The sequence below is a fragment of the Protomyctophum parallelum genome, assembly GCF_964188405.1.
Source record: "Protomyctophum parallelum genome assembly, chromosome: 3".
NCBI lineage: Eukaryota > Metazoa > Chordata > Actinopteri > Myctophiformes > Myctophidae > Protomyctophum > Protomyctophum parallelum.
The window spans coordinates 51,430,552-51,455,574 of NC_139698.1; the positions used below are offsets into that span (position 1 = coordinate 51,430,552).

At 40.8% G+C, this 25,023-nt stretch overlaps 1 protein-coding gene across 1 annotated transcript in view; it reads right to left on the minus strand.

Moving 5' to 3' along the window:
• Positions 1–2,602: 2,602 nt before the first annotated feature.
• The window catches only part of grik3 (glutamate ionotropic receptor kainate type subunit 3), a gene marked incomplete at its 5' end in the record, with an annotated part of 133,602 nt that continues 111,181 nt past the window's right edge, over positions 2,603–25,023 (minus strand). Inside the window, 5 exons of the mRNA XM_083760264.1 lie at positions 2,603–2,906; positions 6,215–6,465; positions 8,513–8,738; positions 11,622–11,839; positions 22,599–22,717. Coding sequence (XP_083616390.1) covers positions 2,703–2,906; positions 6,215–6,465; positions 8,513–8,738; positions 11,622–11,839; positions 22,599–22,717 — 1,018 coding nt within the window. The 3' untranslated portion in view covers positions 2,603–2,702. The remainder of the gene's footprint in view (positions 2,907–6,214; positions 6,466–8,512; positions 8,739–11,621; positions 11,840–22,598; positions 22,718–25,023) is intronic.

The window sequence follows — 25,023 nt, forward strand, 5'->3', positions numbered from 1 at the left end:
TACAGATTGAAGGTTCCTTTGATCATAGGTTACTGATATTGTTCAATTGGAACCTCAGATATTTGCCTTTGACATATTAACAGTGTAAACCTCACAGAGGTTTTTTGCTGTCCATTCATCACCCAGACAGTGGCAGCTTATACAGATTTCCCAGTGTCTTCCTACAGCTATTTGTTGAAGATATACACTTACAGGTAATAGGCGTTAAAGTCAGCATGATGAAGACACAAAAGAAATGCAAATGTTGGTCTCATGTCTATTGAGCCCAGTATCTTTTATCATGGGCACGAGTCAAGAGTTGATTGGCTCAATATCTCAATGCAAGTTATGAACATAAAATAAAAAAGAGGAAAAAAAGGGGTGTCACTTAATTGCTACTCATAGCTAAAATACAATATCTCAAGTCCAAAGTCTCTTCTTTAAGCCAATTCATTGGCCACATTTTCAAAGTTCATCATCCAGTTCAGTATGGCACCAGAAACATTTAGATCAGTTTTAGTTAAATGGAGTGACCATATAAATATAGAAAGTGTAGAATAGATATTTCCATTCACAGCAACGCTGTGCTTCCGCATCAAACACGGGAAGTGGAAGTTATCAATTAATCCACTGGGGCCTCCATGATGCATTTTGTTCAATGCTCTGCACGGCATGAAGCAAATTGCATCCATAGCAATACGCTCATCAGGTCCCCCAGCAAAGCAGATGGCTGTGAACATGGATGTTTACAGTATCTATATTGTATATCTATCGCTGGTAGATAGATATAAAAAATATATATATCTGTTTAAATAGTAGTGACATTCACTGGCGCTGTAGCCGCACATGGACTAACACCAACATGTAGTTCAATGGGGACATGTTAAGCTTCATTTATAATTAGTTGTGTGTCGAAATTGGCAGATCTACAAGCTCACAACGCATTGCAGCAGCAGCAGCACAATGTATTGTGAGTTTGAAGATCAGCCGTTTTCTGTGCGTGACACACACGTGCAACTAAGTATAAATCAAGCCTAAGATTGGCACTTTAGTCATAAGGTCACAGTCTCTTGTCCTTTGTCTCTGTGCCTCACAATTCACCACTAAACTAAGACATACATGGGAAAACAATATGAGTTGACCCTGGTGATGATGATTGACAAAAAAAATACCTTCGTTTTATTGTGGGCCTTCAAGCTAAATAATTACTATCAGTCTGAAAACAACCTGGTCTAGTGCCTTCTACTAAATTACGACAAAATAGGTCTAATAGGACAACATGCTATTTGCGAAATGTACACATGAAGCCCTTTCAAAAAGCCTTTAAATGAGGTTATGTATTTATTATTATTATTAGTATTATTATTCATGATTACACATTTTGTCAAGTTGACAGTTGTCGTGTTCCAAACAAAGAATGGAACCAGGAAATCAATGAGATTTGTGTTACAGTATTTTTGCAGTATTACAGTATTACGATACGTGGAGTGGTGGTTGATTGAAAAAATGCAAATACAATTTTATGACTCAGTGCCAATTACAATTTACGCTAGATATTACCCTGCATGATTGGAAAAAGTGTAGTGAGATCCTTTACCTTTAATGGTCCATTTAAAACCACTATACAATTTACTTTGCACCGAGTACACTGAGTCCTCCCACTCTATTAACGCTCTATTTAAAACAATTCATGACCAATCTTGGCCCACGCTGTAGTTCTATTAAATTAGCTAATCTTTGGCTATTTATATATTAATTGGATTTATATGTAATCAGGTGAGAAACTCATAATCCAAAATGCTAAAACAATAACAAGATGGTAGGACACATGGAAACATAATAGTACACAAATGTCCAAACCTTGATTTTTCTTAGTTCCCCTTCGAACCCTTCTGTAAACAGTAAATTAAATAGTAAATTCAATCAGATTCCTTCTGCAAAACACTATTCGCCTTTGCTCAATAAGGTTTTTTCCTATGAGCCACCAATGTCAATACTGCAAGCGCTGTGTAAAGATTCTTACAGGATATCATAGGTGTCCCATATGGCCCAAGCCGTGCAATCCGCAAAACCTCCCTTCTGTAGCTTCTGACCCAATGTCACCCATTTGAGGCGTTATTTTCTGCTGCCATTTGGGCATTTGCGTAAATCAATAGAAAAGGGTATATGTGGTAAGAACTGGATGTGCTGTGTGACAAAACTGATTTCCAATGAAAAACTGCTTCTTCTCGTCCTCCTTGTCAATCTGTCATTTATTGCCATGCTTGACAAAGCCTTTATCTTATTTTTGTCCGTGTTTCCCAATAAAACTCCAGTGTCTTTGTCATTGATTGAGGATTCCTTGAGTCTGCTGTCCCTTGGGGTTTTGTGTTTGCGCACGTAAACATCAGACTTGAAAATGGACTATTTGGGAATATTGGCTCCTTTTTCACAAATGAGACTGATCTTCCGGTACAGTCCCCCCCCCCCCCCCCCCCCCCCCCAGCCCACCCCATCTCCCCAAAGCCCCCACCACCCCCAGCGGTGGTTTGGATTACATGGCTGATGATGTCATACCTGTGTTGCTGATGCTGTCATTTTGATGTGCCCGTGTTTGGTCAGAGTACCCATGTCGTGGTTCAGGGTGAACCTGGTGATCCCGTCTATGCCATTGTCTCTGGTCTCCGGCAACACCGCCTGCACGTGACTCAGGAGTCCCTTTCCCTGGGGGGCACACACTGTCGTCAGGGGAACACGGGGGTCATCCCAGTGCTGCAGCTCATGTTGTCCTTTCCCGGGAGTCGCCGGTCGTTGTAGGTGTGCATGTTGATCACCGCATCCGTCTTCGCCGCCGCGCCTGGCGGCGGCGGCTGGGTCTTGAGCCTCACCCGCCTCTCGCAGGTGAACGACAGTCTGATCTCGTCCACCATGGCACTGCACAAAGACCTCTGGGCGATAAGTGGGGGTTGAGGGGAGGGGGGAAGCCAGGCAAAGAAAAAGACAGTGGGGAACGGGGAAAGGGGGGTTAAATGCCTTAGTTTTAAATTGGTCTGGCAAGCAAGAAGAGTGTCGACAGTCCAAAACAAATTAGAACGCCACAGTGTGTGCGTGTGTGTGTGTGTGTGTGTGTGTGTGTGTGTGCGCGTCTGTTTCTATGTCGGCGTGTATCCATGGCTGTCAGCAATGTCAAGTCACACCACATGCAGCCCACGCATGGCTCGCTGTTGCTGCACTAGTCTGACAGAGTGAGCTACTCTCCCCCACAACCCAACGTGCATGGCACGCTCATAACAGCCTGCTAAGCTGAATAGCTCAAAATGGTGGTTTGCAACAGCAACTCTGACATCTGATGACTAATAACGGATTAAGTCTTTATGCTCCAATTTGCAATTACGCGCGTTAAAATAAGTAAATGTTGTGTTCTTATAGCCAAGTACTCCTAGGGATTTTGCCTAAAGGCATGCAAATCCTTTTACATGTTTGAACTGAAAGCCACAAACTGTGTGAGGCTGCGTGGAAGTGTTATACAACTGAATCAGTGTGGTTAGCAACTCCATAGCTAAAAGCTAATCCTGGTTTAAGGGTAATTCAATTAACACAGTGGTGGAAGTGGTAGATTTACACTGAAAGTAAAAATTTGGGGCACTTTTAATTTATATTATTACATGTTTTTATACTTTTTACTTTCATGAACTGTCATTACAGACCCCAGCTGCAGATGAATTGTGTGATTGCAGACCGGGCCTCTCGATGCAGCATTGCTATATTATACTATACAACTAATCTATAGACTAATGTATATTATCTTAACATACTTATACTACGGTATCTAATATTATTGCTATAATATACTGTATTATTATACTATCTTACACTATTATATTATTATTGTTTTTGCTACTACTTGTATGTGCTCCAATTTCGTCTCATCTTTTCTAAATACACTGTTTGGGGATTTAGCAGTGGGGAAGGGGTATTTTGGTTACCTGTCTAAATCCCTAAAACAACCTCCGTGACCCGTTATATTATGCATAGGTGTGGTTTGGGCGTTACAATAATTGACCAATCACCAGTCCACGTGCCATTGCCTTTAAGAGATCCCATATCCGTTGCCCGTTATGCCCAGTTCTCAGTGGCGTGCACAGACATTTAGAGGGGCAGGTGCTCAAGTGATAAAAGGGCACCGCGTGCAGCGCATTTTCGGGCGGGAATCCATTTTGGTGCTTTAGCTACAAGCTCATAGCGCGCCACCGAGTGGCGCGCTATGAGCTTGTAGGTCTGCTATTTTTCTTTAATCGAAGAACCACTGACATAGAAACATAGCTTTAGATTGTGGGGGCCTAAATAGTATAGTAGAAGCGTTTTTTTATCAAGATTTGATCAATGTCACCATGTTCCACACTACAAATTAAGAAAAAAAAAACCCTTTTTTTAAGAGCAAAATTGCCAAAAGGGCAGGGGGTGCTCTAGCACCCCCTAGTGTCTATCTGTGCACGCCACTGCCAGTTCTATATTGCTTCATAGCCTTACGGTCTATATAGCCCATGGAAGAGCGATGTGTTGCTGCCTTGAAGCCCCCCCCCCCCAAGTGCCGTTTTTCTTTTTTTTTCTCCCACCCCACAGAGCCATGAACACTCGTCTTTTCATTGAGTCGCAACTCGCTCAAATCTCACTCATTTAAAAAGAAATTGTGTAAAGTTTTGTGTAAACTACGAAATGCCGCTAGCGTGCTGCTTTCTTATGTGGATATACATAGACTGCTGTTGGCTTTGTCATCAGTCATACAACAGCAAATACTTATAACACGCACAAATAAATTACATTAAACAGTGCTGTAGGGCGGGTCTTGCCGCAACCGCTGCGGCGTTTAGACATAGGCCCTAGAGAGCCTGGGTCTGCCTGACGGTTCTTCCAGTAAATGTATTGCTCAGGGTGGGACAATGTTGGGTCTCTGTTCTACATGTAATCATGTATAGTGTCTTGAGACATCTTGTTTTGACACTTTAATAAAATTGAATTGAACTTCTACCCCACAGAGGCAAATACTGTACATTGTACTCCAACACAATTATTTGACAGCTTACTTCTATGTCACACAAAAGTACTGTAGTAGCAAAAATATCTACAAGCTCATTTTGAGCTGATATTTTTGCTATATTTAAATTGGAATCCTGAATTATTTTTGTCGCTATTTCTTTATGGGAATCCTGAAAAGTATATATTTTTAATTTCATTTGACTAGTATTTCATTTTACTAGTACATTGGACATAAAAAAGACAATACAAATGTAATACTAATCATTCAAGTCTTTAAGCTACTGATATAGACTAGAGGAATTATGACAGCTGAAATCAGTAATATATCATTATCCTGCAATATTAAGTGAAGGTGGTGGCCGCATGTGGCCTCCAGGCCACCAGTAGGATGTAGGTGATTAATACAAAACATGCATTAACTGATATATTATGATGTATTATTATTCTAGTGAATCTACCCATACTAAAGTGATGAACACGTTAAAGCTGCATTTTGTAACTCTCATGTCCTACCCGAGATACAAACCCAGTGGGTGCTGAAATGTTTACCACTGAGCTAAATATATTTCAACATTTCTCAATATAACCCATTCTGACCGGGCACCCATTTTGGTGTCTGCATCATGTTATGCTTTAGCTATTTAAAAATAGCAGATCTACAAGCTCATATCGCGCCACCGAGTGGCGCGATACGAGCTTGTAGGTCTGCTATTTTTTGAAAAATCAAAGAACGACTGACATTTTTTAGAATCTGATCTCAGGTCAGAATGGGTTCATCAGACCCAGTGTTTGTCCGGCGGAAACCTCGTATGAATCTGATCTCAGGTCAGAATGGGATAAGAGCAGTGAGACCAAATAAAACCACCGCAGTTATTTTAAGTTATTGTAATGTATATTAAAACATTATAGGCTTGTCCATGTGTGGTCCAGCCCTAAGGAATGTTATTAGCATGTCTTACTAAAAAACGACGTAATGCAGGCAAAAAATATGACGTTTCGACCTTACGGTCTTTGTCAAGTATAGGGACAAAGACCGTATAAAAACGTATTTTTGTGTGTAAGGCATATTGGGCTTATTAGCCAGGGGTACTTTGAAAGAAAAACTAATCTGAGTACTTCCACCATCTGAATTAACACCTGATGAATGTTTGCCCTACAGTACGTAAACTCTAAATTGAAACACACGTCATTTCAGTGATTCACAGGGACAGCTAGCTACCTGCTCACGTTCTGCCGTCTTCCTCAGCTTGTAGACGAATTCGGCGATGGCCACAAACACGGAGAGTACCAGGCCCGATGCCAGGACTATGAAAATGCCACCCAGATTCTGGATCCCCATGGGCCCGGTCTCATGTCGCTCCTCATCCAGACAGTTGCTCCCACTCCACCACTTCTCCTTAAGCATGTGCAGACGCCCGTCCTCCAGGATGCTGAGGATGGCGATGGTGATTTTGTCTCTATACGGGGAGCCTGCAAACAATGCGAGGTCAGGCTTTACTACACAGTAAAAATCCAATATTAATGAACAATATTATTACCACTGAGGTTAGACAGAACATCCGCTTGGGCGGATCAGGCTCTGGGCGGACCACCTTTTCAGACTCCATCATGGCCCATAGCACTTACCCTACCCCCTTAGATAGCATTTCCGTAGACTTAGATAGCATCTGATACAGACTTATAGCATGTTATGTAGACAGCACTATAATTGCATTGTATGTAGTCATAGCACGCCATAGTACATATGTATAGCATAGTAGTATATATGTATAGTTTATATGTATATAGTCTCATTATATAGATATTCCACTGTTACTTTCTTAGCTTACGCATGTTTCATGATAAATGCTTTTATGTGATGTATTCCCATGCTTTTTGTTCTTGCTTAATGTAAATCGCTCTGGATTAACCCATTCTGACCGGGCACCCATTTTGGTGTTAGCATCATGTCATGCTTTAGCTATTGAAAAATAGCAGATCTACAAGCTCATATCGCGCCACCGAGTGGCGCGATACGAGCTTGTAGGTCTGCTATTTTTGGAAAAATCGAAGAACGACTGACATTTTTTTTAATCAGACCAGTGTGTGTCCAGTGGAAACCTCGTATGAATCTGATCTCAGGTACCCGCGTTGTACCCGTCTGTTGCCTTTTATGCCCATATATGGAGATCCCTGATGTCATTATGGCTTTATCTTATTGGCATATTGGTGGCTCTGGACAACTGGATATCTATATTTGCCCATATCTCTAGACCCTCCGAAAAGATGTGTTTATGCGATTGCATAATTTACCGCATAATCAGCCAAATGGCACAGATTATATAGGGTTTTCTTCTTCTTATTTTTTGGGGGGACAAACGTGCAATCGTCCCGCATATTTCGCAACATCCTGCATACAGTATTTCACCGCATAAAATCACATAAAAACCAGCATATTTCATTGCAAAATCAATGATTTTAGCCTGCATAATCAAGGATTTTAAGGCGCATAATCAAAGATTTTTACCCGCATTTTTCTGGAGGGTCTAAATCGGTCAAATCGGCGTTATCCATCTAGTCCTTGCCAATACGTGCACGTTTGAAGTAAGATCAGCCCAACATAATGCACATGACCATATATGGGCATATCGGTCGGATCTGTGGCTCAAGACAACCGGTTCTCCATATATCCCATTCTGACCGGGCACCCATTTTGGTGTTGGCATCATGTTATGCTTTAGCTATTGAAAAATAGCAGATCTACAAGCTCATATCGCACCACCGAGTGGCGCGATACGAGCTTGTAGGTCTGCTATTTTTTGAAAAATCGAAGAACGACTGACATTTTTAGAATCTGATCTCAGGTCAGAATGGGTTAATCAGACCAGTGTGTGTCCAGTGGAAAACTCGTATGAATCTGATCTCAGGTCAGAATGGGATATATATGGTCGTATCGGGTTTGTTTATGGTTATGTCTGAGTCAGAGTGACGTGGCCGTGGTCTGCTAGTCGCCCCCCTAAGCCAATTTGAATTAACCCATTCTGACCTGAGATCAGATTCATAACGAGGTTTCCGCTGGACACACACTGGTCTGATCAACCCATTCTGACCTGAGATCAGATTAAAAAAATGTCAGTCGTTCTTCGATTTTTCAAAAATAGCAGACCTACAAGCTCGTATCGCGCCACTCGGTGGCGCGATATGAGCTTGTAGATCTGCTATTTTTAAATAGCTAAAGCATAACATGATGCTGACACCAAAATGGGTGCCCGGTCAGAATGGGTTAATAAACCATACCAAATGATCACAGTTTACAGTAAATCTAAAATCTGCACCACATTGACCCAGTATAGTACAGTACAGTAAAGCGGTGAAAAATGTATAAGGATAAATTAATATCATAACCCGCCCGCCCACTCACACAACCACAACCACACACACACTCTAGTGTTGTTGGTATTGACGAGTGCTTGAACTTATTAGCAGGCGGTCCCACACAAGTGTATTGTAATCACTCCTGGCGGTTCATAGGCCTTACCCAGGGGAGTGCCAATTCCATAGCCTTTGCTGTCGATGATCCCTCCCACCTGGGTGAGGTTACAGTTCCGCCTGGTGATGTATTCGATGGTGGTGGACTCCATGAGCAGTGCGTAGTCTGACTTCAGCACCCTCTGGATTCCATCTTCAATGGATTTCACCAGCGATGTGCTAGGCTTACTGCTCATAAAGGCCCACATCTTCTCAAAGGTAGAAACCTTAGATTTCTGCGTGAGACAGAAATAGAACCATTTTAAGTGCCTTTGAATCTCATCTCCCTTGCTACAGTTACCGGGGGGAGGGAAGAAAACAATGCCCTGACGCAAAGAAAAACAGTTTCTCTGTGACGGGCTGACCCTTGAACAAAATATAACTCTCCATCTTTATAGTGTACAGGCATTGAAAATACTGCTAACCTTGAACACCTGTTATTTCTTTCTTCCCTCTGCAGCAGAACGATTTACAAACATCGGAAATTTATTGTCTGGGTGTCTGAGTGTCTGGGCAAAAAAAGCTGTCAAATGACTGTGCTGGACTTTGAAGAATCTTTAATGGTCCTGTATTCCAGTGACCAAGGAGATTGACACGATTCATTGTAAAAGATATTTTTTTTAGTCACTGTATTATCATGGATTAAAACATCTATTCTCGTAATAAGCACAGGGGAGACCATAATAATAGAGTCTCTCTCCATTAGCCCATTCTGACCTGAGATCAGATTCATACGAGGTTTCCACTGGACACACACTGGTCTGATTAACCCATTCTGACCTGAGATCAGATTCTAGAAATGTCAGTCGCTCTTTGATTTTTCAAAAATAGCAGACCTACAAGCTCGTATCGCGCCACTCGGTGGCGCGATATGAGCTTGTAGATCTGCTATTTTTCAAATAGCTAAAGCATAACATGATGCTGACACCAAAATGGGTGCCCGTTCAGAATGGGTTAGTCTTGCATCAGGCCATTTGGTATTTCATGCAATTTTACAGGAGGGTCACATTCACACCATGTCTAATCCTAGATAATTACTGTCTCATAACCACGAGGCATTTCAAATTTGAGAAGATACTATTCTAAGCTGCCCTCCATTGTTGTGCATATAGTACAAATGCATGTCTAATGCATAGTGCACTTCCAATGGATGCCGCTAGTTCAAATGTGAAATACACTATGTTTTACCATGAAACATAAAAGAAGCAATCAGGTGATTGCATCGTGAGCAGCTAGGTCTTCTGATGTATGTCTGGACATGACATAGGCTATTGCCTTCAGCTCACTGTCATTTTTACAAAACTACTGCATTCCACCCCATGTCTTCCTTAGCATCTGTCACTTCCTTCATCTGCTGGAGTCAAGCTCGTTAGCCTTCTCCCAATCAGTGCAAGAGGGAGCGGAGGCCACTTGAGTCTCTCTGATGAGTCAAGTATAAAGTAGAAGTTGTCTCCTCTCCTTGCAATCATAACCGCTAATCATCAAAATAAGAATGACAGAGCTACACTCTATAAAGCATATCAAAGCTGTTCAGGCCAAAGAGATTATTTGTATCCAGTTCCAGAACCGCAGCCCTGACGTTAAAGAGCAGCATGTTTCCCTGTGCTTGGATATGTGAACTATATACGGTTAAAAATGGGATATGAGGGCCTGACGGCTGACGTAGACGTCCAGGCACCTATAGGCTGCCAATCCAGCCTGACAGCGTGTCGCAGTTTTGAACCCCGATCCTGATGACCTTTGCTCCGTATCACTCCCAATCTCTCTCTCCCCATTTCCTGTCGGTCAATTGTCCTATCAAAAAAATCTTATTTTTTTAAAATAAATAATGGGATATGAGTAGCTAGTTATAAGCGGTTGAAGATACTAGCTAGTTTCATTCCAGCTATTTCAATATTGTACACTATCGTGCATGACTAGGCTACATATCGCTGTTGTGCAATGTTACTAAACAGACTCTAGTGATAGTGATTTTATACAGTACTGCAGTTATCGTTCTGTAAATGCAATTCCGGTGCACAAATGGAATTTACTATCTATTAATGTCAGCAACAGGGTTTCATGCCCGATTACAATGTGGCGAATCCTCGAAAGAGAGTTTAGTTGATTCAAAAATATATAGCCTACTGTAATTGATTAGAAAACCCCAACTGGGAGATTCTTTATTTTTTTTTAACCCAATCTGACCGGGCACCCATTTTGGTGTTAGCATCATGTTATGCTTTAGCTATTGAAAAATAGCAGATCTACAAGCTCATATCGCGCCACCGAGTGGCGCGATACGAGCTTGTAGGTCTGCTATTTTTGAATAATCGAAGAACGACTGACATTTTTAGAATCTGATCTCAGGTCAGAATGGGTTCATCAGACCAGTGTGTGTCCGGCGGAAACCTCGTATGAATCTGATCTCAGGTCAGAATGGGTTAAACAAAAAGTGCCCTGGATGAAAAGCCCATATTCTCTCCAGCTTACTGCAGTCTCATAAAGTGGACTTGTCAGTGTCAGTAGACGTGCTCTGTTTTCATTGTTGTACAGGGAGAGGCTGTATAACTGTGTTACATGTGTTATTCAGAACCACAGCAGCAAAACATCTGAGGCAAAACGCAAAATAATAAAATAAAGTCAAAACCCTGCAGGCAAAAAGCTGAAACTTTGGAATGAGAAAATCATTATGGAGAAACACATCAAACAGAGTGGAGAAGTGGAGAAGCTGCAGAATTTGCTTTTGCTGTGGGAATTAAGATCTCTGTGTGTGTGTGTGTGTGTGTGTGTGCGTGTGTGTGTGTGTGTGTGTGTGTGTGTGTGTGTGTGTGTGTGTGTGTGTGTGTGTGTGTGTGTGTGTGTGTGTGTGTGTGTGTATATATAGGCCATATATATACTGATTCTTTCTCGTTGGAAAGTGTACTAGTATCATGCTATATAGAGTGTGTTTGTAAAAAAGTCAACTAAAAAAGTAATAATTCAGCATCTTGCCTTAGTTCATAGTAATATTACAGTTACACACATGCTTCGTGTAGCTTTCACACAGCAAAAATAATAATTGTGTAGCTGTTTATAGTGTGAAAAAAAAGTCTTCCTTCATAAAATGTACTTGTTTAGATTTTTGTGTTGTGTCGCACCTTAAAAAATGTCATGGTGGCCCCATCCTTCACGACGCCATACTGGATCTTGGTCTGCTTGGCGATGTCATCTGCTGAGTCCACCGGTGAGTCCATCCTCTCCACGGTGAGGAAGGCAGCTAGATTAGCCGTGTAGGAGGAGATGATGATCAGGGTGAAGAACCACCAGATCCCACCGATGATCCTGGTGGACAAGGCTTTGGGCATCAGCTCTGAGCCTGGACGGAATGTAATGTGAGACAGACTGATCACTCCATCTGCCAACCCATGCACTGATACTATGATAAAAAAATTGCAATATATCAGTCGTGGTATGTTTGTCTCCCTGGTGTAAAACAAAGAAATACATCAGATTATGTTAATTTAAGAAAGAATCTTATAATGCAGTTTGTGATTTAAGAACATGATGTGTATCAAGGAAAGTTTTAATTAAATACAATACCGTATGAACATGCGGAAAGCAAGGCAGCTGCCCTCCTCCCATGTAGCACCCTCCCCTGGCTCCCCATCCCCTGTCTATCAATTAGACTTCAAATACACCCAACAGCCTATGGCAGCCAAAGCGAAACAAACTTAGCTACACCCACAGGCTGTTTCTCTTTTGTTATCTCTGTCAACTGATTTGTATTTGTTGTTTGCCATACCTTATGTTTGACTACTTTGTCTAACTTACTATTTGTTTTTATTTTAGGTGAGAACCATGTATAAGTCCTATATTTATGGGTTCTTTTCTCACCTGCACTTATTTTATCTTATCTATTTTATACGTATTAAATGTTTATCTTTTTGTACAGTTTTTATTACGAATAAATAAAAAATAACTGAAAAGTTACAGTACTGTAGGACCTACAGTACTGTAACTTTGTCAACCACCTACAGTGTAGGTGGTTGAAATGTATCTAGAAATGTAATTGTCTCCACCAGGCCGAAGGCATGTGGGGAGAGTATGTTTTGCACTCCGTCCGTCCGTGTGTGTGTCCGTGTGTGTGTGTGTCCGTGTGTGTGTCCGTGAACAGCTAATCTCGGCCACCGTTAACCCGGTCGATGCCATATTTTGCACACACACTCCTGGATGCCAACGATGAACCTCTGCCCCAAACTTTCCAGAACGGCCTGTTATAGCGCCACCAGGAGGCCGCTTTGTGCAAAACAAGTTTTTGCACAGTACACCTACAGATTTTGTCCAAACATCACGCAAATTGGTACACAGTCTCTCTAGAGCCATTCAACCAAACCGGTCTTTCAGATTTCTCAGACTCCATCCTGATTGGTTAAGATTGGCTTCCAAAGTTCACAGGAGTGCTCAGTTTCAAACAAAATGCTGCAAATCATGAACATATCGCGTGATTTCCGTGAAATTGTGCACCCACATTCCCACTAGGCCGAGGACAAAATGCCACATGAACATTTTCAACTCAACCTCAAGGTGGCGCTATAACTGGCCGAAAAGTGTTTTTACCTCTAACTGCACAGATCTGTGGATAACTTGGTGGAGACCTGTGCCCAGAAGGGCACTTTTTCTAGTTTATCTCTGTTTTGGAATGAAACAGGTCAAGTACAGTATAAGACCAGACGGCTTCCTTTTCACACATTCAAACTAACAGGGTAAATTTGATCAGCGGTTCTCGAAGTGGGGCCCAAGGACCCTCAAGGTTCTTTGAAGGGGGCCAAATGGAACTTTACTATGAGAGTGTAACAATCAAACCAAAATCCCTGTCCATTTTGGTTCTATTTGTACCCCGAGTTATGGTGAGAACCACTGCTCTATAGTTGTACTGTATGCTACTGTATATGCATGATTTCACTATCTGGTAGATTGTTTGATATTCGAATCATGTCTCAAAGAGCCCGAATGGCGAGTATCCAAAACTGTAATCATGACCTGCGATCCAATTCCACACTCTACAATTTTACAACTGTGCCTGTATAAATACTGAAATTGCTGGATTTTTAAGTGCAGTTTTGATGGACACTATTTTCCGACAATGCGAATGAGATATGGAATCTGGACAGGGCATAAGTCTTATTATGCTTCATTATTACAAAACCAGCAGCAGCAGGACATAATTTGATAATTTTGATTTATCTGTGGTAGAGAAGCAGGCTTTGCCCTTTATCCCACATCCTAGTCGTTCACTGATTAGCAGCTCTGCGCGTGTTTGTGTGTGTGTGTGTGTGTGTGTGTGTGTGTGTGTGTGTGTGCACACGCAATCACGCATGCAGTATAGTGTGCGCGTACATGATGTGCGTGCGCGCATGGGGTGCAACTGCCAGAGGCTGTGGCTTTGGCAGGTGGACATAATTGCAATTCTTTGTTTTGGTTTTATTTTCTCATATCTGACTGGCATCACTCTGTTTTCACAATGTGTTGTCAAATAAGGTGGTGTGAGGAATGTTATGAACACCAGCTAAATGTTGCCATGATTTTGCGTTACATAGAAAATATTCTAATTCCACGCATGCTGAGCCAAAGCCAAAGTGCAGTAACTACAGATTTTTTTCCCTTTTTTTTTCTTTCTTCTGCTTCTTCATTTCTCTTTTTTTTTCCTTTTTTTGATATTGGGTTAAAAAGGTAATTAATATAATGGGGTCTGTGAGTCCAGTACTTGTCTTGTATGAAATAACATGCATGTAAATTGCACAATAAGAGACATCAAGTCAAATCACGCACAAAAGATCGCCCTGACTTCGAGATTTTGTTGAGCAAATTGACAGACTATGGGCTCCATCTTATGCCATGCTTTATCCTCAAGTAATAAACGAATCCGTGAATTACGCATTCAAGAGCTTCCCCTATGCATAAACGTTATCTTGCGACCACACAACCCACTATTCATTTTGCCAACTCCTATATTTACTATCTTATGCACACAGGTTTAGGACAATGGAAAGTGCCTCCTCAAACCACCCTTAATGCGAATTCTGTTTGATAAAAGAATGCGCTGCTGACTCTGACGGTGAGACCTGAGTTGGAGCTGCCTCGGCTTGAGTCATGTTGCACAACATTCACAGCTCAGAGGTCTCGTTCCGTCTTAATTCTCCACAAATCTCTGTGATTAGAATTTTACTATAATCCAGCAGTGTCAATTCCTTGTGCTTATTGTGTTTAATTGTCTAGCCAAAGAAGTTATTAGATTTGCATGAGTGAGGCTGTGTTGGAGCTACTGGACACGGCCTCAGTATCAAATATAAATAGTCTATATTTCAATTAAGGCAGCAGCGTGTGTCGCTCTTCCATGGCCATGGGCCATAGTGTAAATCACTGGGCATAACGTTACATGGATAATGGATCTCTTAAAGGCAATGGCAGGTGGCACTGTGATTGGTTTAATCATTGTAACGCCCAAACCACACCTATGCATAATGTAAGGGGTAATGGAGGTGTTTTAGGGACAAGATAACAAATTTTACGGGGCCACACCTCTCACACAAACTAAATCCCCCAACTTAAGGAAAAAGGGCCCCTGCCGCAAGATGGAGCCCTATATATGTTTACAATAGAGGGCATGCATGTGACATCATCATCATACCCGGAAGTAATGCGGAAACGTCTACTGAGTGGCAAAACATGACTTTCTGAAAAGTCCTGTCCGATTTCTTTAAACAACGTTAAACTCACTTTGCCACTCACTTTGCCACTCGATTTGCCACTCAATTTTCCATTCACTTTATGCATGCGCATACCCTCGATTGGTCTGTGTGTGGGACTGGTGTTAAAGTTACTTATGTCTCATCTCTGTCAACCTACCACCCTTTGCCTTGTGCTCCGTGCAATGTGTTGCTTTATACTGAGAGAAGATTTATGAGAGCAATTCTAGTAACAAGCCTACATAAGGGGTGCCATAGTGGTCCACTCTTTAACCTTCCCTACCACATCTGATTGGATTTGTCCTCTGCTGTCTACAAAGGCCCCTGTGTGGTCGCAAACAAAGGCTGGACCGCGTCATACTTTGATTGACTATGACGCTATGGGGATAGTGGGGCTACTGTAGATCTCCATCTGTGGTCCCACTAGAAAAAGAAACTGCAACAACTGGACACTCAATAAAAGGCTATTGCCAACAGGGAACATGATATGCCACTGCACTAGAATGCACACATATACCGGTACCAGTCCACCATAAAGGAAAGGGGGGAAAATCCTGTGCCAAGTGCCAATTAACCCATTCTGACCGGGCACCCATTTTGGTGTCAGCATCATGTTATGCTTTAGCTATTTAAAAATAGCAGATCTACAAGCTCATATCGCGCCACCGAGTGGCGCGATACGAGCTTGTAGGTCTGCTATCGAAGAGCGACTGACATTTTTAGAATCTGATCTCAGGTCAGAATGGGTTCATCAGACCAGTGTGTGTCCAGTGGAAACCTCGTATGAATCTGATCTCAGGTCAGAATGTGTTAAATGGTGTAAATATGGCTGTACATTTCCTTGAAGGACTCCCATCATGTTAGCCAAATAAAAATAAATGTCCATTCAGGGTAGAAGATAATGATGCTGTTTCAGTCAACAGATATGCATCGACACTGACATGGCAGACACTACTGTAGTTTGAGTAGATACTTCTTGACACAGACAGAAATACTATGACAAAATATTATGCCTTTAAAGAGACATTGTATGAAGCTTTCATTGAAAATCTGTGTTTAAGCTTACTCTGTCAAATAGTGCAAATGTACTCAGGTTTGCAATGCTTTGTATGCTATTAAGCCTGATGGTGTAATAGCATACACATAGCTTATGCACTTTTAATTATCCTAGCTCCAAATGTATTTATTTAATTTTATAAAGGATGTGGTGGGAGTTAAATGACAGATAGATGTAATATCAGAGCATACATTCCATACAGGAACATCATTAAGCAGTCCCCTATTATTATTCTCATTACAAGAAATGAGCAGAATCTTCCGTATCTAATGTAGCTTACCAATTTTTCAGTCTTGGGGAAAAAAGTGAAGGAATGCCCCATGAGATCCATTACAACCACTCTTAACATTATCTCCAGTGTCATTCCTTATAATATAGTAGAGACTCATACTGGTTATTAATTTCCTTAGGAAAATGAGAGAGAGAGAGAGAGAGAGAGAGAGAGAGAGAGAGAGAGAGAGGGAGAGGGGGAGATAGCGAGCTATTACAATCTATTACAATCCTAGCATTACATTTGAAGCACATGAGGTGTTTGAGTGTTTGCATTTTACACCTCCTTATTTTGACATTCTTTGTGTCTGTGACATCAACCTCCCACAGCAAAGCTAGCAGATTGATTTTCTTTCTTTTTGGCTGTCCTCAAACATGGCCATTTGCATTTTGAACATGTCAAGAAAATGGCTTCCTTCTCAGTTGCTGTCGCTGTGTTTGGCAGACAAGCACAGCGTCTGTTTGTGTGACACTGACAAGATATACCTCGCCGCAAATATTTGCACCCTGGCCTGTGTTGCACGGCAGCACAAGATATGTGTGCCAAAGTCTGAATCACCCAGCAAGGAAACAAACAAATGTAACATAAAATTAAATTCTACATGAAAGCAATTGCATTTAGGGCAAAATGTATGTTATAAGGTTGAAGGTTCACTTTCTGCTCAAATTAAGAACTATAATGAGTAACAAGCACCATTACAGTACCTCATGTTAACTCTAAAGATGTCGGTGAGCTAAATTGCACTGGGGAGGAATATGAAACAGAACTGATTAGAAGCCGCCTCAGCCTTCTAAATATGAGAAGCCCTCGAGCTTAAGCAGTAGTGAGAATTACAACATTGAATTGTCCCTGTTTAGCTGAATAATAGGCTACTAACTAGCTCATTCTGTTTTGATTCTCCCTATCGTTTTCTTCGAGGCACACTGCTACACTCCTAGCCTCAGTTTGCAGCGGCAAATTGGCTACCATGCTGTTTCACAGGAGTGCTGCTGAGCCTTTGTGCTTAGTGAATTGCAGAATGTGTTTGCTATCCTTTTTTTTATTATTATTTCTGTTCATTGAATAGCACTTCATGACATTCAGCAGTATAGTCAACATGGATCTGTCCATCTGTAGGCAATGCCATATTGCCAGTATGCGTTCACAGAAGTGTATTGCAAGTGACCTAGTTCAACATCGTACTGGCCAGTATTTGAAAGTATAAAATAATACAGATAAATAAACAATAAAGAAGAAAAAACAAAACACAACAACCATCTTAATGATTTGCAGTGAGATATGGCTTGGTCGTGACATGTTCGGGCCTCCAAGAGATTGGACAGGAAAAAGGACAGGCGATTTTACGTGCACTGTGCATACATACAGTATATACATATTGTTTTATTTATTTATTTATTTTGTTTGCTATCGTTACAGGAAAAGATCCACCAACGATTCTCTCTGAGCCTCCTTCATTTGTCTTGTTACATTGAGGTTCAATATTTTTGTTAACCCATTCTGACCGGGCACCCATTTTGGTGTTGGCATCATGTTATGCTTTAGCTATTGAAAAATAGCAGATCTACAAGCTCATATCGCGCCACCGAGTGGCGCGATACGAGCTTGTAGGTCTGCTATTTTTGAAAAATCGAAGAACGACTGACATTTTTTAAATCTGATCTCAGGTCAGAATGGGTTAATCAGACCAGTGTGTGTCCAGTGGAAACCTCGTATGAATCTGATCTCAGGTCAGAATGGGTTCATTGACTTCATTATCTAAATTATGGGCCTTTGTTTACTTAGGTGTGTCTTTGAGGGGGGTGGAAGTGGATACAAGGCAAGCATCCAACTTCCTTTTGTTTGTGTGGTAACTCGTACCATCAATTAGCAGTGAAGGCATCAGGAAATAAAGAAACCCAGACTGATTACTACTGTATACTATTAAACATGTAAACTCAATCTGCTTCATATATTAACACAAACAACCACCCACCCTTTTCCTACCCAACCCAAACAAACAAAAGCATTTATAAATAAGCACATGTATGTTTCCACCTTTGTTTACTGGACTGGTTGTTAAACATCAGTGCTCTATTAGAGAAGCTACAAGCTACTTTCTTGTTCCACTGTAAAATATTTGGTCAGTCAGTCTTCTCATTAACGTGGTTAAAGTGGGACAAAGTATTCAACTCTTTGCCCACATATCTAAAACTAGAGATTGGTGGCAATGTTTTTAACAGAGGTTGAAATAAAAACAGTGTTCACATGTTGACTGTTTTTTATCATCATAGACCTTCAAAATGAATGTTCCAAATGAGCACTTAACCCTCTAACACCCGCATTAATTTCTACTTGCAAAAAAAAGATTTAAACCTTACTACTACTTTGTACTACTAGGACTAAGACTAAAACATATGTTAAGAAAAATAAAAAAATAAAGTTTGATGACAAATGTATAATAATTATATAATAATATAATAAATTAATAATTTACATTTTGGGGATATCTTTCACAATAATGAATAAAACATGTTCTAGACATTCTAATGATCACAAAAAAACATATATTACAATTATTTTACCTACTTTTATTAGGGTAAAGGTCAAAAGTCTTAGGTTAAAAAATTTTCAAAATCGCACAGAGTCCAGACATTTTTTATTTGTGTGAATTTCAGCCTCTGTGGGGGGTATTTATATGCAAATATCATGACCAATGGCATTGAAATGGCATTGCAATGAACATCACTGATGACGTTTAGGTGAAAAAAGAACAGAAAAAAAAAAAAAAATTAGTAATTAAATAAAATAAAATTGTTGCTAAAAAGCAAAGCTGGGTGTTAGAGGGTTAAGCAATCATCTGGTGTGTCCATTGTGATTGTAATGTCCATGTCTCTCTGGTTGTACAAACTGATAAGTATTGTAGGACCATAGTGACTAAATTGCACCTTCAACCTATTCATGAAACCAGTCAGGAGACCTCTGACTGGTTTCTAGGTAGTGAACAGGTCAGATTATGACAGATTAAGGTCTGTATACACCGGGAGTATTTAATTTATGCAATGAATTAACATGAATGCTCAATGCTATTTGTGTTATGAGAACATGCACACAGAAGAACGTAATTATAATGAGGCGATGGAGCAACAATATTATTTTTCGAAAAACAAGGTCGAAAAACAAAGGTTGAGCCCAAATAAGATCATCGACCTGCAGAGGGATTACCAAAATAAAGGTTTGATGTATTGCGATGCATACAGTAAATAAAGGTTTGATGTATTGCGATGCATACAGTACCAGCAGTGGTTCCATATCCTTTGTATAGGGAACCACTGTTGGTCATCGAATTATTGGTTTAGGAATGCAACAAAAACATAAAAATATCCATGAAGTCTCCATGGAGCGAGCAATCAATAGGAAAAAAAAATGTCATTTCAGGAGTGAGCTATCCCTTTAATACAAGAATCTCAGTGATTTTTTTTCTTTTTCACAGTACTGAGGTCATCTGGTGAAAGGGAAATGCGCAACTGTGCATCATCAGCATGAACATTATAAGACACATCTAGGGATGTATTTTGCGTGTCTTAACCCATTCTGACCTGAGATCAGATTCTAAAAATGTCTATTACATCCTGACAGTTTCATTATCAACCCATTCTGACCTGAGATCAGATTCTAAAAGTGTCTTCGATTTTTCAAAAATAGCAGACCTACAAGCTCGTATCGCGCCACTCGGTGGCGCGATATGAGCTTGTAGATCTGCTATTTTTCAATAGCTAAAGCATAACATGATGCCAACACCAAAATGGGTGCCCGGTCAGAATGGGTTAAGTACCAGGTCTTATTACTTAACTTAAGACCTGAAGGCGTGGTCAATGCTCTTTGGCCACTCAGAATAGCCAAATGGCATTGATCACGCCTCCAGGTCTTAAGTTAAGTAATAAGACCTGGTACTTAAGACACGCAAAATACAGCCCCTAGTGTCATATCGTGGTACCACATGGGAGCTTATAAATTAGATCAAAAGGTAACAGACCAAGAAATGCACCCTGTGGGACTCCATCAGATTACAGTTCCAAGAAAGTCCTGTCTTTTAGGTAGGATGAAAACCAGCTAATGACATGGCCAGATAGGTCAGCATTTTGATGTCTATTCATTAATTAATGCACAGTATCAAAGGCCACACGATAACAAAAATGGATGGTCTGTTCGCATCGATTTCTAGTGCTGTGATTAGCTCTAAAACCAGATAGGTACACACCATACAGATTGTGAGGTGATGACAGGTAGCTACAGTATATGTCATTGTCTATAGACAACATTTTCAAGTGTTTTGCTTAGGAAAGGAAGGTTTTGAGATTGGTCTATAGTTGCTGCAGGTGTCAATGTACTGTAGATGTGGAATTCACATGTTAGCCATTTGAAATCTATCATCCCTATTCTGGCCATGTCATAATAGATGAACAAGCTTGCAGAGCTATTTTTTAGCTAAGAAATTTGTTGTAGGCCGGGGGAATTAACAAAGGACTGGGTCAAGGATAGACCCACAGGGAACCCTGGTCAACAAGTCAAGTACTGTACATACTAAGTGGTTAATGTCCTGGCCAATATTATAAAAACAATAGCCCCAGTCCCACTCAATACCATTACTACAGTAATAAAAGAACCAGGTAGCAGATGTGAGCTGCGTACGATATATGGATATATTTGTTCATCATGTTATCTATAAGTGACGGTGGAATAAGAATTATGTCTACTAAAATGCTACATTTTGTCAACCCAAGGTCCATGTGATATTAAACCACAATCAGTACTCAGAGAAGTACTATGAGTGAGAGATAGGAATCTCCCACAACGGGTCACCCTCTCAACCCAAGCCGTATGACAGTGTAAACGTCAAACTTTACACCAGCCGCTTCCAGTGTCGGCTGACAGCTGGCATTTGTCAGACATGTTCCCCCAACTTACCCTTTTCCTCCCGAGACACATAAAGCTCTTGAGCAGGGCCAGCCAAACTACGTTGCGGGGGGAAACAAAATGTGGCAATGTTTCTCCTCCCTACCTGCCAAATCTGTGACAAGTGCTTGACACCTACTCTTTTTTTTTAAACAACAGGAAGGTGACAACAGACTGCCTTTGTCATGTAAGGCTGAGCTCTCCAGTCGTGCACCGACAGGCAAGTGTCTCGTGAAGCAGTCAAGGAATGAAAATCAGGTGGCTTGTCAGTTAAAGAAACAGAAGGTGGGCGGTATAGCAGCAGGGGAGAAAAGGGAATGGGGTGGGGTGTTGTTTTCATTGTATTACTATTGACGGGGAAGGGGAGGGCGGCACTATACCCCCTGCACAGGAATGTTTTCTTAACCCATTCTGACCTGAGATCAGATTCATACGAGGTTTCCGCTGGACACACACTGGTCTGATGAAACCCATTCTGACCTGAGATCAGATTTAAAAAATGTCAGTCGTTCTTCGATTTTTCAAAAATAGCAGACCTACAAGCTCGTATCGCGCCACTCGGTGGCGCGATATGAGCTTGTAGATCTGCTATTTTTAAATAGCTAAAGCATAACATGATGCTGACACCAAAATGGGTGCTCGGTCAGAATGGGTTAATCTTACTACTACTGTACACGCTATCTCTGGTTTTCGGACCATTACCGCCCCCCCTGCTCCCACATTGCGTGTGTTCCCGTCCCCGGCCTGCGGTTTATTTTTAACTGCCTGCTCCTACCCCCGCTGCAAAGTCTAAAGTAACCACCTGCTCCTGCAAGATATGCATTGGTATACCCAAATGTAAGCAGAAAGATGGAATGAGAGAGGGACAGGCCATTTCAGCACCATGGACAGAGACACAATGGAGTCACTGGGAAAACTGCAGTGTAAACAAATGTAAAACATGTCGGTAATGTGGTTCACCTCCGCTGCATTTAAGCATAACACTTTGATTCATGAATGTCTGAATCCCCCTAGACCCCCCCCCCCAACACACACACACACACACACAGAGAGAGAGAGAGAGAGAGAGAGAGAGAGAGAGAGAGAGAGAGAGAGAGAGAGAGAGAGAGACATTTTAAAGCCATCTTACCTTGTTGCATTAAGGAACCCACTCCGAACCAGAAGCTGTTGAGGAGAGTGAAATTGTTTTCAACAACATCTGATCCGGGGTTACAGGGATGGGCATCGTACCATTCATATGGGCTGAACCTGCCAAACATGGAGAGAGGTTTGTCCAAACATGAGGAGAGACTGAATTGTTTGTTTGTTTTTTGCCCAGACAGTGTTTTGAAGCAAATTCAAGAATACAGTACATAAAGTACCGGTATATGTTATTTAACCTGTGGCTATTCTAGGCTGGCTAGCTGCCAGCCTAGAATAGCCTCTTAGTGCCTGAGTCACTCTCCATTGTTGAAGCTCACCACAGTAAATCAGAAATGGCTCAAACCCATTCCAATTTAATCGTCAAAAGCATTCAGGTTTCAATATAACTGCAGATACTGTACACTTTGTTATACACACACACATACATATACTGTTAAGTGGTTATTGACAAACACCTAGCAAGTTCTGCTTCTAGGCTCGCCGGCGGGCTGATTCAAGTCTTGAACTAGTTTTTCCTAGTGTTTATTTATGTATTAATATTATTATGCCATATTCTCCTGATGGGAGACCCAATGCAGCCAGTTCAGATCTATGCTCGAAATAGATGGAATTCAGGTGATACATAGTGTAGAGATACAACTGAGAAAACTGAGGGGGGAAAAGTAATAAATAAGAAATGAATGTAAAAAGGTTTAACAAGAAAACAAATATTGATTTGATTTGGTTGGAAGTAAAATTGGGATGATATCATGTTTTGATATCATCCCAATGATCTGGTTAGATCATTGGGATGGTAGGTTTACTCTTTAACCCATTCTGACCTGAGATCAGATTAATACGAGGTTTCCACTGGACACACACTGGTCGGATTAACCCATTCTGACCTGAGATCAGATTCTAAAAATGTCACAGTCGTTCTTCGATTTTTCAAAAATAGCAGACCTACAAGCTCGTATCGCGCCACTCGGTGGCGCGATATGAGCTTGTAGATCTGCTATTTTTCAATAGCTAAAGCATAACATGATGCTGACACCAAAATGGGTGCCCGTTCAGAATGGGTTAACCTGTGGCTATTCTAGGCTGGCTAGCTGCCAGCCTAGAATAGTCTCTTAGTGCCTGAGTCACTCTCCATTGTTGAAGCTCAAACCACAGTAAATCAGAAATGGCTCAAACCGTTCCAATTTAATCGTCAAAAAGCATTCAGGTTTCAATATAACTGCAGATACTGTAGACAGATACTTTGTTTCAGATTACTGTTTGTTGACAGACAACAGCTAACATACACACGCATACATATACTGTTAAGTGGTTATTGACAAACACTTAGCAAGTTCTGATTCTAGGCTCACCGGCGGGCTGATTCAAGTCTTGAACTAGTTTTTCCTAGTATTTATTTATGTATTAATATTATTATGCCATATTCTAGAGATACAACTGAGAAAACTGAGGGGGGGAAAGTAATAAAGAAAGATAAATAAGAAATAAATGTAAAAAGGTTTAACAAGAAAACAAATATTGATTTGATTTGGTTGGAAGTAAAACTGTTCAATATAATAATAGTAGTGAATGAAACAAAAAAATATCCAAAAAGTATTTTCAAATAAGTCAACATATGGGATTTCGCCGAGATATATAACAGTAACTGTGTAGTACAGTAAGTGTGAAAATACACTGTCTATCCCATCACTTGTCCTACTGCAGCTTAAAAATGTGTTGATATTGTGTTTGTTTTGATATCATGTTTTGATATCATCCCAATGATCTGGTTCGATCATTGGGATGGTAGGTTTACTCTTTAAATATTGCACTACACATCCTGTAGTGTAGGGCAACACATTTTATTTGTAGTTAAAGGTGGCAATATGATGGGAAACGGTAAATACCACTTTGGAGATAGTAGATATCAAAATGTCATTCATACGAGTATAATATTGTAGGTACGAAGAGCCTGATGAAAAGTCACGTGACGGCATAAACTATACACATTCCATGGCTCTGCCATTTAATGGAAAACATTTTGAAGCTGCTACATGCCATGAATTCTTTAACACAGATTAAACGAGTCCGTTTAACAGGCAGATGGTGCGATAAAACACTCTAAATGTCAACGCTCCTCCTCGTGAAATTAATTTTCAACATGTTTTCAAATGCCATTTTATGATTATTTAATATTTACATAATATTCTGAGTGTTTTTCTGAAGATACTTGGAGCCTGTAGCATCTACTTAAAATATTGTGGGGATGCCCATGAGTGGCCATTCTCAATCGTTGTAGTAATCATCAGTATAACTAATGTACTATACAAGAGATAAAGATACACTGAATTAGAATGATGTAGCATAGACATATGTCAGTAACCTATTGTAGTAAGATACTATAATAGTTTGGTTCACTAGTTCAAGATTCTTCC